Source organism: Pan paniscus, chromosome 16, assembly GCF_029289425.2.
Source record: "Pan paniscus chromosome 16, NHGRI_mPanPan1-v2.0_pri, whole genome shotgun sequence".
In the NCBI taxonomy this organism is placed as follows: domain Eukaryota; kingdom Metazoa; phylum Chordata; class Mammalia; order Primates; family Hominidae; genus Pan; species Pan paniscus.
Window position 1 is genome coordinate 79,195,024 of NC_073265.2, and position 17,483 is coordinate 79,212,506.

Below are 17,483 nucleotides of genomic sequence, written 5' to 3' on the forward strand. Positions count from 1 at the left end.
GTATCAAACCTAGGCCATCCGGCCCCTGCTCCTAACCACCTCATTGTTGAAATCCCTCTAGAACAGTGCAGAAGTAACGATGAGAAGTCCCCCTCGGGTGAGAGGCCCACCTGATGCCCACCCCTCACCTGTGCGGACCAGCTCGCCAATGAGCTCCTCCTTCATGCGGATGTTGATAGCCAGCTCCCGGATCTTCTGCTGGGCCTGGGCCAGCCGCCACTCTGAGGCCGTGGCAGGGGGGACCTGGCGGGCCTGAACTCGGGCCTTGCTCCCACCAACTGCTGCAACAGGCAGCCTGTCAAGGTTGCTGCCCCAACTGACAGTGGGGGAGACAGAGGAGTGGAGAGCAGGGGCTGCCAGGGATGGTGGGTGGGACTGTCCCAAGGTGGCTGGCCCAGGACCGTGGAGGGGCAATGGCGAGGAGGCCCTCTCTGCATCCCACCCAGCTTACCTCTGGACCCTGGAATGGCCGCATCCAACTCCTCAAGGCAAAGCTCTGGGCCCTTCCTCTCTGGCAGACTCCCTGGGCGTGCCCCCGCCCTCTGACTGCAGTTGCTGATCCCATTTCTGGAGGACAGAAGCAGGAGGCCATGCTCCTCCCCAGCCCCTGCCCCAGCCTAGCCACCCCCAGGCCTGGAGGGAAGAAGACAGGCCACCGGGTCTTCCACCTCCCAGGGTCAATATAAACCCAGGATGTGAGTCTGGCAGAATCAGGAGTCCAGGGGCAGAGTTTTAGGAGGTACAGGGCAGCTGGGGGCATAGAGGGCCACCCTGGAGGCTGAAGTCAGGAGGCCTGGGCCCACCCTGTATCACACTCGCTCCAGTGAGACCTTTCGGCTCAGAGCCCCACAGCTCTCCCCCAAGGGCTGGCCAGGGCAACATGAGGGCATCCTAGGACCCAGAGGCTTCCCCACTGCTGTCACGAGAGGAGACGGTGGGATCCCCAGCCTGCCTAGCCCTGGGCCCTGAGCAGGCCCTTGTCAGGTGGGGGCAGTGGGTCCCACGCACCTGCGCAGGTGTAAGGTCCGCCTGGGCAGCTCCTCCTCCTCCTCTTCCTCCTCTGAAGCAGCTGAAGAGCCACTTCCCAGCCTGTTCACCTCAGTCAACAACTCAGCTCCAGCCTCCCTGCCATTTGTCACCTGCTAGGGGAGTGAGCCATTTCCCATCCCAAGTCATCGTCCCTGCGATATACCCCACCTTGCCTGCCCTCCTCATATCTCTGCCTCCTCAAGCCCTGCCTTACCTTCGTGATCCAGCTCAAATGACCCCTCTGGCAGCCTTCTGAATCTCAAGCTGGGGTGAGAGCTTCCTCCCTCCCCTCCCCTCCCGCCTGCTTTGGCTCCCATGATACCTGGTACTCCTCAGGTGACAATCTGCCCTTTCTACCTTGTGTACAGGTCATCTGCACCCAAGTCCTATCTCACCAACAATTCCCTGCCAGAGTGATGGGTGAACATGAGACTTCTGCCAACCCCCAGCTTTGAGAGCTGAGATGACCCAGGCCTAAAAGCCCCAGAGGACCCAGAACTTTCAGGCAGGAGTAACCTTTGTCCAAACAAGGTTCCCCACGTGGAAAAGTGAACTTGCAAAGAGAGCCATCCAAAGACAGAGGGGGTGGTCTGAAAGGTGATGAGCTCTCCGTCTGCAGAAGTGTGCAAGGTTTCCACCCGATGCCGGAAGCCTGAACCCCCTCTGTAACCTCCTCATTCCAAGCGATCTTCAGCTACCCCAGGGATGCCCGATGGCACTGCACCCTTCTGAGAGGCCCAGAGTCATTCAAATCTTGGCTCTTCCTCTGGGGACAGCTGAAAGCAGCCTCTCGCATCTCACAGCCAGTCCCATGAAAGCATGAGTGGGGGACACGTGCCCCAGTGCCCCCTTCCCCTGCCCCGAGCTTGACCAGTCCAGCAGGGCCCACAGACACCCAGCCTCGCCCTCTTCTCACCTCTCCCCTCTGCTCAGAGCCAACTTCATCTCCAGGGAGGCAGGCAGGGGGCACCATGCCCAGCACATGGGCGTGGGCACCCCCCAGGGGGGCTGTATGAGGTCGAGGCACAAAGGACCCGGGAGGCAGGCCATTCAGGAGCCGCGGGCCCCCCCAGCCTGGCCGCACCAGCTCTAACCGCAGCCGCAGTTCCACCATCTCCTCCTGCTGCTCACGCAGCCGGTCGCTCTGCAAGACATGGTCCAGGTGCCAAGGGGGCATGAATGCCCCGACAGGCAGGAGTGTAGGAAACTGAGGAACAGGTCTGAGGCCACTCCACCGTCTCTGGGCTGAAAATGAGGAGTGTCAAATACTCCTCTCCTCCCCAACAACTCTCCTCCCCAACAACTCTGTAGGAGTTCAGACTCAAACTCACCCCGCAGATCCCATCACACTCCTATCCTGCCAGACCGCCACCTCCAACCGCCGCCACCAGAGGGCGCCAGGAGCAATGCTGACCTGGTGACGCCCGGCTCCAAGGCCCCCCGCTGCTGCCCCTCCTGTCCCCTCTCCCGTCCAAGCTCACACCACCCAGCAAAGCTGCCCTGCCTGGCGGTCCTGCACACCCACCTGCGCTGTTGTGATGCTCACCTCCACACTTTCGCTCATGTGCACCTCCTGACTCTACACCCCTACCCCGCAGTACCCTACCCTAACTCCCTCCCATCCTGAGAAACTCAGCTCTGCCTTCCCTTCATCCGCCTCTGGGAAGCCTTCCCCGCACTGTGAAGCGGGCGCCGCACCTGCAGTTTGTACTGCTCCATGGCGTCCTCCAGCGCAGCCAGAAAGTCTCGGTTCTCCTCCTCCAGCCGCGCCACCTGGTTCTGCAGGGTCAGCAGCTGCTGCGCCCCCTCATCCTCCTATAGGGCAGGGAGAGGGGCTTCAGGGGCGGGGGTTGACAGGGCGAGCTGGACACCCGGCCTCTTCTTGTTTAGCCCTGCTTTCTATCTACTCTTCCAAGCCCTACCTGCAGTGGGAACTCCAGACCCACTGGTGGGAGGGCACCCCAGACCCCAGCTGGCCTGGGTGCCCTCTGCAAGCCATTTGGGTCATCTCTTGTAATTATCCATCGTATTTGTATTAATAATATCACCACTATTATTAGGAACAATTTACTGCGTCTTCACCGGCATGCTAGGCACATGTGACACCCTCAGCCCTTACAACATCCCCACTAAGAGATGGGGTAAGTCCTACGGTTATCCCTATTTTGCAGCTGGAGACCTGAGACTCGGTGAAGTTAAGGAAGTGACCACGGTAATCAGCAGAAGTGACCGAATCCCGAACGTGCCCTGCTAATGGGCAGGAGGCAGGGGCGCAGCTGCTGTCTGAAGACCCTCTTCCTTCCTCTCCACCACTCCCCACTGCCCACAACCACAACCTGTCCCTTGGCCACCTTTCGCCCGCCGGCCCCCTGCGCCGCCTGGTCCTCGACGGAGGCGCTCTCGATGCCGCTGTCGGGCCCGGAGGCGGAGCTCAGGGCGCTGCGCTCGCCCTCGACGGCGCACAGCCAGTCGCGCACCTTGCGGGCGGCGGCGCCGGGCAGCCCGGGCTCGGCCTGCAGCTCGCGCAAGAGGCTGTAGGCGGCGTCGGTGCAGGCCCGGTAGCGCGCGCACTCGGCGCCCAGGCGCATGGCGGCCGCCGCGGAGGCGGTGGCTGGGCCTGGGGCGCGCCGGCCGCGGTGGATGATGCGGGTCTCGGAGCGGTGCCGTGGCGGACCCCGCGCGCCGCTCGCCGCCTCTTCGGGTGGCCGCTCGGCCTCGGGCCGCCAGTTGACCGTGGCGCGGTTGCGGATGTTCTGGGCGCGGCTGGCGTAGTTGAGGGTGTTGAGGGTCTCGTCGAAGTCGGAGGAGGAAGGGCTGACGCAGGCGATCATCACCGTCTTGGCGTTCCCGCCCAGCGAGTCTTTGAGGATCCTGAGGGCGCGAGGGGGAGGCTCTCAGGGGCCCCGACGCTCCAGGCCCAGGGCCAGCAGGCCAGACCTGGGACCGGCTCCTGGCGCGGTTCCCGTGGGCTGGAGACCTCGGGGGACCTGGGCTTCCACCCCCACTGGTGTGCTGGACACTCCCCGCCTCCCCGGCCCCCAGGCCACATAGGAGCCAGGGGGCAGCTCACCGGGTGATCTTGGAGTCGCGGTAGGGTATGTGGCTGCCCCGGCGCTGAGGGTCCCCCAGGGCGCTGATGACGTTGCCCAGCGCCAGGAGGCTGCTGTTGATCTGGATGCTCTCCTTGAGCCGCTCGCCGGTGCTGCCCGTCTTGAGCACCCTCTCTGAGCCCGCCAGGTCCACGAAGTGGAACTTGGAGACGAGAAGCTGGCCCGGGGCGGGGCGGGGCAGGCGGCTGGGGGCGCGCCCCCGCTGCTCCAGGGTCACGGTGAAGACCGTGTGTGAGCGGCTAGACAGGTGGTTGAGGTGCGTGGCTCCCGTGTGCCGCGCCGCGTTGCCCATCTCCAGGAGGCTCAGCACCTCATCCAGGCCCTCCACGTCCACCTCCTTCACCCCGCACAGCACTGCGGGCACAGAAGGCCGTGAGCCCCAGGGCAGGGGCCGCCAGACTGACCAGCCAGGAGGGCAGGCAGAGCAGAACTAGCCCCAAACCTGCCCTTCCTGACCCACTGCTCCCTCCCCATGCCCACGGGGTACTGCCCTTCCTAGTTCGGGCTTGAGGGGCTCCGGCTTCCCACTGGCCCACCTCAGTGCCTCTCACTCTGGGTATAGAAGCATGTACTGAACTCAGTGGAGGCAAGAAGCTAAAGCAAAACCTCCCAGGGCTTGGGTTTTCCATGAGGAGTTGCCATTCCCAGACAGGTAAGCACCCCACTCCAAACAGGTGAAGCCCCCCTAAGCCCCTCTCCGTCAGTGGAGGACCCCAGAGTTCCTCACCAACATTCCCACGCTCATCTTCCCGGAGCTGGATGTCACGGCTGGCAGTGCCCACCTCGAGCAGGTCTCGGAACTCCTCCTTGTACACTTCCAGGTAGGACACATGTACCAGACAGTCAAGCAGGTCGTTCTCATCGATGAGCTTAAAGGCCTCGGCCATGGCCCTCGGGACAATGCCCTGCTCATCCTCAAGGAGGGAGGCTGGGGAGACACCGCAGGGCCTCCTGCCACTTCAGCTGGACACGGCCCATGGCCCCCAGGCCCGGAAGCTCATAGGCCCCTGCCAGAGCTGGAGGATGGTGCTCTAGGATGGAGAAGGCAGTGGCCGAGGCCAGGATGGGACAGGTGGCCTGAGCTTGGCCATGCTCCAGCGTGGTCAGGCAGAATTATAAAATTTAAGAGTTGGAAGCAACCTCTCCTGATTCAATCAACCCCTTTCATGCTGTAAGCATCCCCTTCACTGCATCCTCAACAGATTATCAAATAACCTTGCCTTGATTACTCCTAATCCATGCTCAGTTATCTAAAGGGCCTCCTAAATTTATCCCAAGGAAATACTCAGAGGAACTTCAGAGCAGCACTCTTCCTCATGACTTCAAAAAATGCAAACATCCTAAGTGTCCATCCGAAGATCCAACAGGAGATCTGGCCAAATCAACTTTTTTTTTTTGAGACGGAGTTTTGCTCTTGTTGCCCAAGCTGGAGGGCAGTGGCGTGATCTCGGCTCACTGCAACCTCCACCTTCCGGTTTCAAGCGCTTCTCCTGCCTCAGCCTCCTGAGTAGCTGGGATTATAGGCGTCTGCCACCATGCCCAGCTAATTTTTGTATTTTTAGTAGAGACGGTGTTTCACCATGTTGGCCAGGCTGGTCTCAAACTCCTGACCTCGTGATCCGCCGGCCTCAGCCTCCCAAAGTGCTGGGATTACAGGCATGAGCCACCGCACCTAACCAACTATTTTATATTCACAATGGAATGCCAGGTAGCCATTAAAAAGTTAGATTTTTTTTTTTTTTTGGGTAGAGACAGGGTCTTGCTGTGTTGCCCAGGCTGGTCTCCCAACTCCTATGCCCAAGCAGTCCTCCCAGCTCAGCCTCCCAAAGTGATGGGATTACATGTGTGAGCCCCTGCACCTGGCCTAAAAAGTTAGATTGAAGAATATTTAATGATACAGAGAAATGTTCATGATACATTTGTTGTTGTTGTTGTGTTTTTGAAATGGCATCTCACTGTTGCCCAGGCTGGAATGCAGTGAAGCCATCTTGGCTCACTGCAACTTCTGCCTCCTGGGTTCAAGCAATCCTCCTGCCTCAGCCTCCTGAGTAGCTGGGATTATAGACCTCCACCACCATGCTTGGCCAGTTTTTTGTTTGTTTGTTTTTGAGACGGAGTCTTGCTCTGTCACCAGGCTGGAGTGTGGTGGCCAGATCTCGGCTCACTGCAACCTCTGCCTCCCAGGTTCAAGCGATTCCCCTGCCTCAGCCTCCCAAGTAGCTGGGACTACAGGCATGCACCACCACGCCCAGCTAATTTTTTGTATTTTAGTAGAGACAGGGTTTCACCATGTTGGCCAGGATGGTCTCGATCTCCTGACCTCATGATCCGCCCACCTCGGCCTCCCAAAGTGCTGGGATTACAGGTGTGAGCCACCATGCCCGACTCAGTTTTTGTATTTTTAGTAGAGATGGGGTTTTGCCATGTTGGCTAGGCTGGTCTCGAACTCCTGACCTCAGGTGATCCGCCCGCCTCCGCCTCCCAAAGTGCTGGGATTACAGGCGTGAGCCACTGTGCCTGGCCAATGATACATTATTAAGAAAATCAAACAGGACACAAAAGAATGTATATAATATAATCCCATTTTTGAAAAGTAAAATAATTTTCCCAGGGAAAGAAACTGGAAGGCTAACAGGGCAGGGGATTTCTGAAAGGCAATTATCAAGTACATTTTATTTCATACATGTGTTTTGCTGTATTTTCCTAATTTTTTTTACACAAAGTATCTTTCTGTAACTGCTATGGTCTGAATTTGTTTATGCTCCCCAAAATTCACATGTAGAAATCCTCACCCCCAATATGATGGAAGTGAGGGCTTTGGGAAGTGGATGGGGGGAGCCCTCATAAATGGGATTAGTTCCCTTATAAAAGAGAGCTGAAAGAGACCCCTTCTGTGTTCTACCATGTGAGTTTAGAGAGAGACGGCGACTGTCTGTAAGGAAGAAGGCCCTTCAATCTGCTGGTGCCTTCATCTTAAACTTCCCAGCCTCCAGAACTGTGAGGAATAAATTTCTCTTGAGGAGCCACCCAGTCTATGGTATTCTGTTATAGTGAAGGGAGCAGAGCAAGGCAGTAACCCGACAGAAAACAGCTTGTGTTACTTAAAAGGGGACACTTCCTTCAGTTGGCCCAAAGGATCTTTCTCGAAACTGCTCCAGAGCCTGGCTGAAGCACCTTGCAGCCCTGCTGTGCAGTATCCAAAGCAGCCTCTTCCAGGACACACGGCCCCCATTCCCAACTGCTCCAGCTAGAACAGATTCCTGACCTTCCCTAGCCAGCCTGACAACCTCTAGAGACACGCCACCTTCCCGTGCCCTTCCTCTGCTGAGGTCCCCAGAGCCAGGCAGCATGGCGCCATCTCTATGGAGGTGAGAAGGCCACTCACCTCCAACGACCCTTCCTTCCTGCCCTGCCTAGCCCACAGACATGGCTGGTCCCAGCCTGGGCCACAGATCCCTGTCTAGGAAATCGACTCTTCCTCCCCCGGCATCCCCACCTTCCACAGAACAGGCAGCAAGAGGACGGGGCAGAAATCCAGGAAGGAACTAAGGCTCCTTAAAGTGGGCACAGGGCCACGAACAGGGTCACTCACCCACACTGGCCTCCCCCATGGTGTATGTCTTCCCTGAGCCCGTCTGACCATAGGCAAAGACAGTGGCATTGAAGCCCTCGAAGAAGGCCTCAAGGAGGGGCTGAACGCAGGCCTGGTACACGGCCTCCTGCCCGGCATCCTCGGCCAGCACCACGTGGAAGCCAAAGTGTCGGTCACGGCCCAGAGTGACGCGGCCAAGCCCTGGCTCCACCTGCAGGCAGCTCTGATGCCCGTGCAGCAGCTCCTTGGGCAGCAGTGGTCGAACTCGCAGGGCAACCCGCACTGGGGCCTCCTCAGCCCCTGGCAGCCTCTGAGCCTCCAGCCCCATGCCGAGGGAGGACTGCTCTGGGCCCTGTGGAGAGAGAGAGAAGCCCTGGCCATCAGCACTTGTACTCCAGGAGCTGGACTCACCCTGCAGGGGACTCGAGCCAGATCCTGCAGCTCCTGACCTTGGAGGGATTGGGGGAGGGTGGTCAAAGTTCAGAATATCCCCATGTCCAACCTGGTGCTCAAAAATTGCAAGGGCCATGACATATATAGTCCCCCACAGGAACATGTCATGGCTTCCAGCACTGGCGAAATGAGGCCGTAACTCCTGAACTCCAGTGTTTCAGCTGCACTCTTCCTTATGGCCCCATCTCCTAGAAGAACGCGCACACACAGCACCACACCACACCAGGGAACTCCTGTCCCTAACACCCACTGGGTTTACCACAGTCTCTGTGTCAAGTCACTCACATCCCCTGCCCCACCTTCTTCAGAAAAGTCAACAGATCCTTCAAGACCAAGCTCTCACCACCAAATCCTGCCAATTCCACCTCCTAAATATCTCTCAAGTTCACCTGCTGCTTCCCATTCTGTTGCTAAAGCCCTGGTCCTGGCCACTGACATCGTGCCAGGATGACTTTGAGCAGCCTTCCCCTGGCATCAGTCTCCCTGTCCCCTCCCGCAGGGCAACCAGGGACATCTTTCTTTTTCTTCTTGAGACAGGGTCTCTCTCTTTCACCCAGACTGGAGTACAGTGGCATGATCACTGCTTACTGTAGCCAAGGCTTCCCAGGTTCAAGTGATCCTCCCACCTCAGCCTTCAGAGTAGCTGGGACCACAGACATGTACCTGGCTAATTTTATTATTATTATTATTATTATTATTATTATTATTATTATTATTTTGTAGAGACAGTCTAGCTATGTTGCCCAGGCTGGTCTTGAACTCCTGGGCTCAAGGGGTCCTTCCAAAGTGCGGTGACTACAGGCATCAGCCACTGCGCCTCAGAGGCATCTCTCAAAATGCAAATGCAATTATTTCACTCCCTGCCTAACCCCAACTCCCCCCAAAAAAGGCTCTCCACTGCCCTTGGGATTCAAAATATTTTTGTTTTTGTTTTTGTTTTTGTTTTGTTTTTTATTTGAGACGGAGTCTTGCTCTGTTGCCCAGGCTGGACTGCAATGGCCCGATCTCGGCTCACTGCAAGCTCCGCCTCCTGGGTTCACACCATTCTCCTGCCTCAGCCTCCCAAGTAGCTGGGACTACAGGCGCCCGCCACCACGCCCGGCTAATTTTTTGTATTTTTCATAGAGACAGGGTTTCACCGTGTTAGCCAGGATGGTCTCGATCTCCTGACCTCGTGATCTGCCCGCCTCGGCCTCCCAAAGTGCTGGGATTCCAGGCGTGAGCCACCGCGCCCGGCCTGGGATTCAAAATATTAAGGAAAAAAAAAAAAAAAAAAAGACAAGCCTTAAATCAGGCCCTGCCTCCCTGGACTACTCACTTCCCACACCCCAGGCCTTTCCTCGCCTCCTCTCTCTGCCTGCAACGGCTAGGTGTTACCCAAGCCTCCTCATCCCTCCCGGCTGAGGCTGCAGCCACCTTCTAATTCAGGGAGCCACGGAAGCTCCCCTCCTCTGTAACCCCACCACGACACGCACACAACCCCCAGTGCTGTTCCACCCGCCCGTGACCACTCCAACTGCAGGTTACTACCCGCTTCTCTCCCCGACCTGCCAGACCAGGAGCTGGAAGGCAGGACCCTCTGGGTCCACTTTGCACTTTATCACCAGCGCCCAACACAAGGTCCCACGCTGCCCAACAGATAGTGATGGATAATCTTCATCCAGGGAACTTTCCCTGCCCTCCCTCCTCCTACCGCGTTCCTCACCCTCACCGCCACCCCGGCACTTCATTCTTTACCCTTTAACCTCTCTCTCAGCACAGTAACCTTTCGTTAATTCAATCACTCAGCCCCTATTGGGCTCCCGACCCTGGGCACACAGCGGTAAACCCTGCCTCGCAATACCGTGTGGGCCTTCGCGCACCCCTCCGCGTGAGCGTTCCGAGCCCGGTGCAGTCCCGGCTTCCGCGCGCCCCTGCTCTCCGCACAGCGCTCCCGCTCCGAAGGTGCTCTGACCACCCCGCAGGCGCTATTCGGAGCCGGGGCAGGGCAGCCGGGGCTGGAGGCGGCGGGCGCGGGACGGAGCTCCATGAAAGTTGGAAGAAGTGATTACAAATCGGGACCCGACTCTCGCAGCCTTGGCGCTCGCCCCTCCACGCAGGCCCGGGATGCCGGCCTCAGCCCCCAGATGTCGGGAAGAGGGCGCCGGCCAGTCCAAGGAAGAGCTTCCAGGAGGCTGGGGAGCAAGGGTGCCGGGCTCCTCATGCCGGGTCAGGTCTCCCAGGAGTGCCGGCTCCCAGGGCCACTAGGCCCAGGCCTGCGCGAGGAGGGAGCGCGCGCCTCCCTCCACCCACCCGGTCCTCGCCCCTAACCCGCTCTCGGGCCCACACTCACCTGCCTGGCTGCGAGCGCCGTCCCGGGCCAGGCAGTCAGGCTTCCATCCCCAGTGCGGCGCGCTCCGATGCCGTCATCGGGACCCCCGCCCCCCAAACCAGCCCTCCCCTCACCCGCAACTCCGCCCGCCGGGGCGCTCGGGGGCGGAGGCGCGAGCCGGTCGGCGTCGCGGAGTCGGCCCGCAGACAGGGCGGGCGGGGCCCGTGCTCAAGGGCTGGGCCTGGAGAGTGTGCAGCATCCTCATGATGGCATCGCCTTATTTTCTAGAATTTGTCTCCAAACTGGACTCCAGACCATCCTGTCCTCAGCCCCGAGTCACCTTCATCCCCGGTCTCTGTTTTCCACTCCCAGTCCCAAACCACGCCCCCTGCACGCCACTCACACAGCCGGCAGAAACTTTAATCTCCCCACGTTTAAAAAAGTTTTCTCGGTTATAAGACTCTCTTTTTCTCACATTTTAGCATTCCTAAAATTGAGTTCCATCTTACACTCATTGTCAAGGGAAACTTGGCACCAGGAGGGGCAGGAGAGGTGATCTGGGGGTGTCCACGGCAGCCTCAAAGAGATGGTTGGTGTCTTCACCTCTGAGACCTCTGATCCATTGTTTGCACTGGAAGCACCATGAATGGGTGAAAACATATTTGTCACTTAAAACGCCATTAGAAAAAGTAAACTCCAGTGTAGTTTCTAGTGAAATTTTATTATGTATATAGAAGATTACCTGTCATAGACAGGCAACATAATTAAAGGCCATAGAAATTGCCAGGCTCGTCAGATAGATCTATATTAGGAAACCCTCAGCCTCCAGTAACAGAAACCACAATTTGAAGTGGCTTGAACCATAAGGTCATGTGTTATCTCGGGGAACAGTGAAACCCAGAGGGATGAGGGCTCCTGGGCAGGTTGAGTCAGTGGCAACATTACCAAGGAGCTGGCCTTTTTAACTTTTTTTTTGCCATCAACTTCAGACACAAAACGTCCAGAGGAAGAAGACAGCAGTGTGTGGTGAAGCATGCCCTTTGGATCAAGAGCACTCCAAGCTGATTTCCTTCTCATTCCATGTACCACACAGCTTAGGCCTGTCCACCCCCAAACTAATCACTGTCAAGGGGATGGAACTACCATGATTGGCTTGCAATACCAGTGTGAGACAGCGTGGATATAGGAAAGTCATCCACAATCTCCACAACCACATCCTCGAAGCTTCATAGAGGAGAGGCTGGCCAACTGATTCGTGTATCACAAAGGACCATGATTCAGGTACCAAGCATCTATCTGTCAGATGCCAGGAGCTGTGCCATTTCCTCCAATAGACAATTCAATTAAGGAGAAACTAAAACCTCGAGCAATTGGAAAGAGCACATGAAACCCCAGTGTTCTTTGACATGCTGTAGAATGACACTGTTGTTCCCAAATATTCTAAATCAATTGGGGTCCTGAACAAGAACAACACAGAGCAGCCTGCCGCCGTGATGCCCAAAGAGAATCATTTTAGACCCTGAAAATGTGAAGAAGCTGAAAACTGAACTTGGATTTTCATATGTGTAAAATGTAATAAAAGGTGATGATGATTAATGAAACATCATGCTTTAAGAGGTACAATTCTGGGCCAGCCAAGGTGGCTCATGCCTGTAAACCCATCACTCTAGGAGGCTGAGGCAGGCAGATCCCTTCAGCCCAGGAGTTTGAGACCAACCTGGGCAATAGGGCAAAGCTGTTTCCACAAAAAATGCAAAACATAGGCAGGCGTGGTGGCATGGGCCTATAGTCCCAGCTACTTGGGAGGTTGAAGTAGGAAGATACACTGGCTTGAGCCTGGGAGGTGGAGGTTGCAGTGAGCCGAGATGGTGCCACTGCACTCCAACCTGTGTGAGAGAGCGAGACCCTGTCTCAAAAAAAAAAAGAGAGAGAGAGAGAGAGGTACAATTCTAATTACAATTATAGTAATTAAATTGTAGAGAAAATAAAAACTTTTATGTTACAATAAATTTTTAAAGAATTTCATGATGGTGGAACTATCAATGTGCATTCATGATTTTAGAAAGATTTATCTTTTTTCTTGCTCTTTCTGGTGGATGTGCAGTGTTTTTCTGTGTATCAGTAGCACTCATATGCAACAATCTGGTGTGTAACTGAGTGTCCAAATTGTGGCCTTTATCACTATTTTCCATTAAAAGTAGCTGATTCCATGTATTAGGGTAAGAACTGGAATAATTATTTTGTGGTCAAAAAATTCAGATGCTTTTAAAATGTATGTCGTAGGCCTGAAATGACAAAAGCCCCAACTTAAAGGGGTTCTTACCAGCCAACTTGTGACATCATGAGCTTCAGAAGAGCAAAGAATAATTATAGTTACTTGAAACAAATTGAGTCGGTAAAAATTCCTTTTGTGGAATTTGACAAGCTGATTTTACTACTTACATGGAAAAGCAAAGTGCCGGAAGTTGCAAAAGAGACTTGCAGAAGGGCTGTATGGGTGGACTTGCCCAAGAAGATGTGAAAACATATTTGAAACTATTGTAATTCAGACAATGTGCTAATGCTACAGGCATAACAAATAGAACAAATCTGGCAACCAGATCTATGACAGAGTAGAGAGTGCAGATCAGTAGGGGAAAGCTATTCAATCCATCAGGCCGAACCTGGTCCATTGTTCATCAGACATCAGTAAATCAGAAGTTTCCAGCTGACATTCGAGAGAACTCTTAAACTTCCTGCAGTATACAATTTATTTCGAGAGAAACTCAAGGCTGAGTATGGTGGCTCAGGCCTGTCATCCCAGCACTTTGGGAGGCTGAAGTGGGAGGATAGCTTGAGCCCACGAGTTCAAGACCAGCCTGGGCAACATAGCGAGACCTCATCTCTACAAATAAAAAAAAATTAGCTGGGCCTGGTGGTGTGCACCTGTGGTCCCAACTACTCTGGAGGCTGAGGTGGGAGGATTGCTTAAGCCTGGGAGGTCAAAGCTACAGTAAGCTGTGATTACACCACGGCACTCCAGCCTGGATGATAGAGACCCCATCTCCAGAGAGAGAGAGAGAGAGAGAAAACACAACTAAAAATTCAATTAGGAAATGTATAAGACGGTTATCCACGTGGAAGAAAAAAATTGGATTCCTACTTAAACCATACTTATAAAATTAATTAAATGTAGGGCTGGGCCAGGCGCAGTGGCACATGCCTATAATCCCAGCACTTTGGGAGGCTGAGGCAGGCAGATAACTTGAGCTGAAGGGTTGGAGACCAGCCTGGGCAACACAGCGAAACCCCATCTCTACAAAAAAATGCAAAAATCAGGTGGGCATGGTGGTGTGTACCTGTAGTCCCAGCTACCCTGGAGGCTGAGGTGATAGGATAGCTCGAGCCCGAGAGGTCAAGGATGCAGTGAGCTGTGATGGCGCCACTGCACTCCAGCCTGGGTGACAGAGTGAGACCCTGTCTCAAAAATAATAATAATAATAATAATTAATGAAATGTAAAATGGATAAAGCGTTAGAGGAAAATCATCATGGCAAATATTATTAGGGGAGCATCATCATACCTTCATGGTAGGGGAGAGCTTTTAAAACATAACTTTCAGCACCACAGGAAAGGTTAAAAACAAACAAAAATCACAACTCAAAACTGCAAACCACGAAGGGAAAGAGTGGTAATTGGGACTAAACCAAAATTAAGAACTTCTGTTCATTGAAAGGATGAACAAAGAAACCAGAAAGAGAATGAAAACACAAGCAACAAGCTGGAAGAAGATATTTGTGATATTTATCCTTGATAAAGAGTTAGTATTCAGGAAATATAAAGAAGTTCTAAAAATCACTGAGAAAAACTAGGCCTGGCATGATGACTCACACCTGTAATACCAGCACTTTTGGAGGCTGAGGCAGGAGGATCGCTTGAGCCCAAGAGTTCAAGGCTGCAGTGAGCTATGATTGATTAAACCATTCATTCTAGCATGGGTGACAGAGCAAGACCCTGTCTCAAAAAGAAGAAGGAAGGAAGGAAGGAAGGAAGGAAAGAAAGAAAAAGAAAGAAAGAAAGAAAGAAAGAAAGAAGGAAGGGGAAAGAAAGAGAGAGAAAGAAAAAGAAAGAAGAAAGAAAGGAAAGAAGGAAGGAAGGAGGGAGGCAGGGAGGGAGGGAGGAAGGGAGGGAAGAAAGAAAAGAGAAGAGAAAGGGCAAATACTTCACAAAAGAGGAAATGCAAATATTAAATAAACAATGTTCAATATCATTGCTAATCAGGGAATTAAGTCCATGACAAGATTCCATTTTACTCTCCTCAGATTTATGAAAAGTGATTAAATTAGACAATATCAAGTGCTGATGAGGATGCTGGTAAGAGGACTCATATACTTCTGGTGAGAATGTAAATCAGAGCAACCACTTTGAATGGCAATTTGTCAATATCTAGTTAATGATACACACACTTTATCATTTAGGAATCCCACTCTTAGTCATATTCCCTAAGAAACTCTTATAAGAATGTTCATTATCACAAAGTAAAAATACGGAAACAGGCCGGGCATGGTAGCTCATGCCTGTAATCCCAGTGCTTCGGGGGACCGAGGTGGGCGGATCACTTGAGGTCAGGAGTTTGAGACCAGCCTGGCCAACATGCTGAAACCCTATCTCTACTGAAAATACAAAAATTTAGCCTGGCATGGTGGCGAGCGCCTGTAGTCCCAGCTACTTGGGAGGCTGAGGCAGGAAAATCGCTTGAACCTGGGAGGTGGGGGTTGAAGTGAGCCAAGATCGTACCACTGCACTCCAGCCTGTGGGACTAGAATGAAACGTGGTCTCAAAAAATATGTATATGGAAACAATCCAAATGTCTATTGACAGGAGAGTGATGTGGCAGAGATTACAAGTTACCCCCATCCCTGGGATCTACTTCCCCTCCATTTAGGACTTCTGATTTTTAATTAGGTGCATAGCCACTCCAAATGAAAACTATATTTCCCATCCCCCTTTTAAACCAGGAGTGGTCATGTGACTAAGTTCTGTCCTGTGGGTTACAAGCAGAAGTAGTTGTAATTTCTGGTGTGGAGGCATGCCATTCTCCTTTCTCCTTGTTCTTTTCTGTGGCTAGAATATGGAGTTGATCGCTGGAGCTGGAGCAGCTATCTTGGCTCATGAGGTGACTTTAGGAAAAGAAATCATTCACGACAGAACAGTAAGATAGAAGGAACCTCAACCCCTGGCACTGCTGAGTGTCATCCCAGTCTGGACTACTCATCTCTGGGCTTTTACAGGAGACAGAAATAAACTCCTATCACTGTGTGCTAGACTGTACTATCGTTCAGCAAAGAGTTGCTCCCTTTCCCCTTCCACTAGGGGAGAAGTCTACTTCCCTGTCCCATTGATGTGGACTTGGCTGTATGACTTGCTTTGGCCAATGGAATGTAAGTAGATATGATACAAGGAGAGGACTTGTGGTGAGACTTGGTTCTGTGCTCCAGTGATCTGTTGTGAGAAGAGTATGCCCCATATAGCCACTGAGCCCTTATCCTGGAGCCCTGAAATAGCACCCCTGGTGCAGAACTGAACCCATGCACAGCCTGGAGCCAAGTTCAGCTGATCTGCAGGCTGAAGCAGAGCCATTGGGAGTACCACAGTGATGAGCTAAACCATAGTTGACCTATGAACATAAAAATAAATGCATGTTGTTGTAAGCCACAGTCTTAGGATAGTTTGTTATGCAACAGTATCATGGCAAAAGCTGACTAGTATACATTGTTATTGGGAGCCTTCTGTCTTTTAAAACTGAATCCATTCTAATGCACATGACTGAATAAATTATGGCATATTTATATATACTCATTAAATATAGAGTTTTAGAATAAAAATCTCTAGTGAAAACAAGTGAAGCTCAGAAACATAATTTTGAGTGAAAAGAAGCAAATCTCAAGAATACATATAATCACACTTAAATAAAGCTCAAGGCATGCAAAACTCAATCATATTGTATTGGGGTGTATATATAGGAAGTAAATCTATAAAGAAAAGCAAGGGAATGAGAAACAACAAAATTCAGGACTGTGGTTTTGGCAGGTTGGGGCTGGGGATGGGGAGGGATTGTGGATGTCATGCAGGATGTTTTAAAGGTACTGCTTGTGTTCTGGATGTAGAGCAGTGAATAGAAGGGTCCAATAGTATATCCTAGATGGGGAGCTGACCACACAGTCTTGGTCCCCTCTCTGCGCACAGAGGAACCTCTAGATGACCGCACTAGCTCTAATGACATACTAACAAGGTATGCAGAAGTTTCCATTGACTCAGTTTACAGAAAAGCTTAGAAGAATTTGACTTTTTAGTTTGTAATCAACTTTTTTTTTTGAGATGGAGTTTCGCTCTTGTTGCCCAGGCTGGAGTGCAATGGCGTGATCTTGGCTCACTGCAACCTCCGCCTTCTGGTTTCAAGCGATTCTCCTGCCTCAGCCTCCTGAGTAGCTGGCAATTATTACACTTATTACAGGTGCGCGCCACCACACCCGGCTAATTTTTGTATTTTTAATAGAGACAGGGTTTCACCATGTTGGCCAGGCTGATCTCGAACTCCTGACCTCGTGATCCGCCAGCCTCGGCCTCCCAAAGTGCTGGGAATTACAGGTGTGAGCCATCTAATCAACATTTAAATATTTAAAATAATTTGATGTATGCATTTTATAAATTTTGATTAAGTATGAAGTATTAAATGGTTAGGAAAGTTATGCTTAAGACAATGAACATCGAAGCACAAGTCATAGTGGTATCTCTCTCTCCACGCCCGGAAGTCCCTTGGATATTAAGATCCTAGATAATTATGGGAGGAAGGCCAGGCATGGTGGTTCACACCTGTAATCCCAGCACTTTGGGAGGCCAAGGTGGGCAGATCACTTGAGGTCAGGAGTTCGAGACCAGCCTGGACAACATGGTGAAACCCCATCTCTACTAAAAATATGAGAATTAGCTGGGCATGGTGGCACACACC

General features: G+C 52.8%; 1 protein-coding gene across 10 annotated transcripts in view; it reads right to left on the minus strand.

The window, feature by feature from the left end:
- The window catches only part of KIF7 (kinesin family member 7), a 39,048-nt gene extending 27,527 nt beyond the window's left edge, over positions 1–11,521 (minus strand). The window contains exons 1-10 of one of the 10 annotated variants that reach the window (XM_063596916.1): positions 10,517–11,521; positions 7,732–8,083; positions 4,867–5,067; positions 4,100–4,493; positions 3,381–3,900; positions 2,728–2,844; positions 1,946–2,173; positions 1,009–1,139; positions 452–567; positions 129–281 (exon numbers count right to left, since the gene is read on the minus strand). In XM_063596916.1, the coding sequence (XP_063452986.1) occupies positions 129–281; positions 452–567; positions 1,009–1,139; positions 1,946–2,173; positions 2,728–2,844; positions 3,381–3,900; positions 4,100–4,493; positions 4,867–5,067; positions 7,732–8,059 (2,188 nt within the window). In that variant the 5' untranslated portion in view covers positions 8,060–8,083; positions 10,517–11,521. Of the gene's footprint in view, positions 1–128; positions 282–451; positions 568–1,008; positions 1,143–1,945; positions 2,174–2,727; positions 2,845–3,380; positions 3,901–4,099; positions 4,494–4,866; positions 5,068–7,731; positions 8,084–10,027; positions 10,487–10,516 lie in introns of those variants that run through there. The other 9 variants (XM_063596915.1, XM_055098965.2, XM_055098963.2 and 6 more) reach the window with 9 other exon arrangements.
- Positions 11,522–17,483: the final 5,962 nt, after the last annotated feature.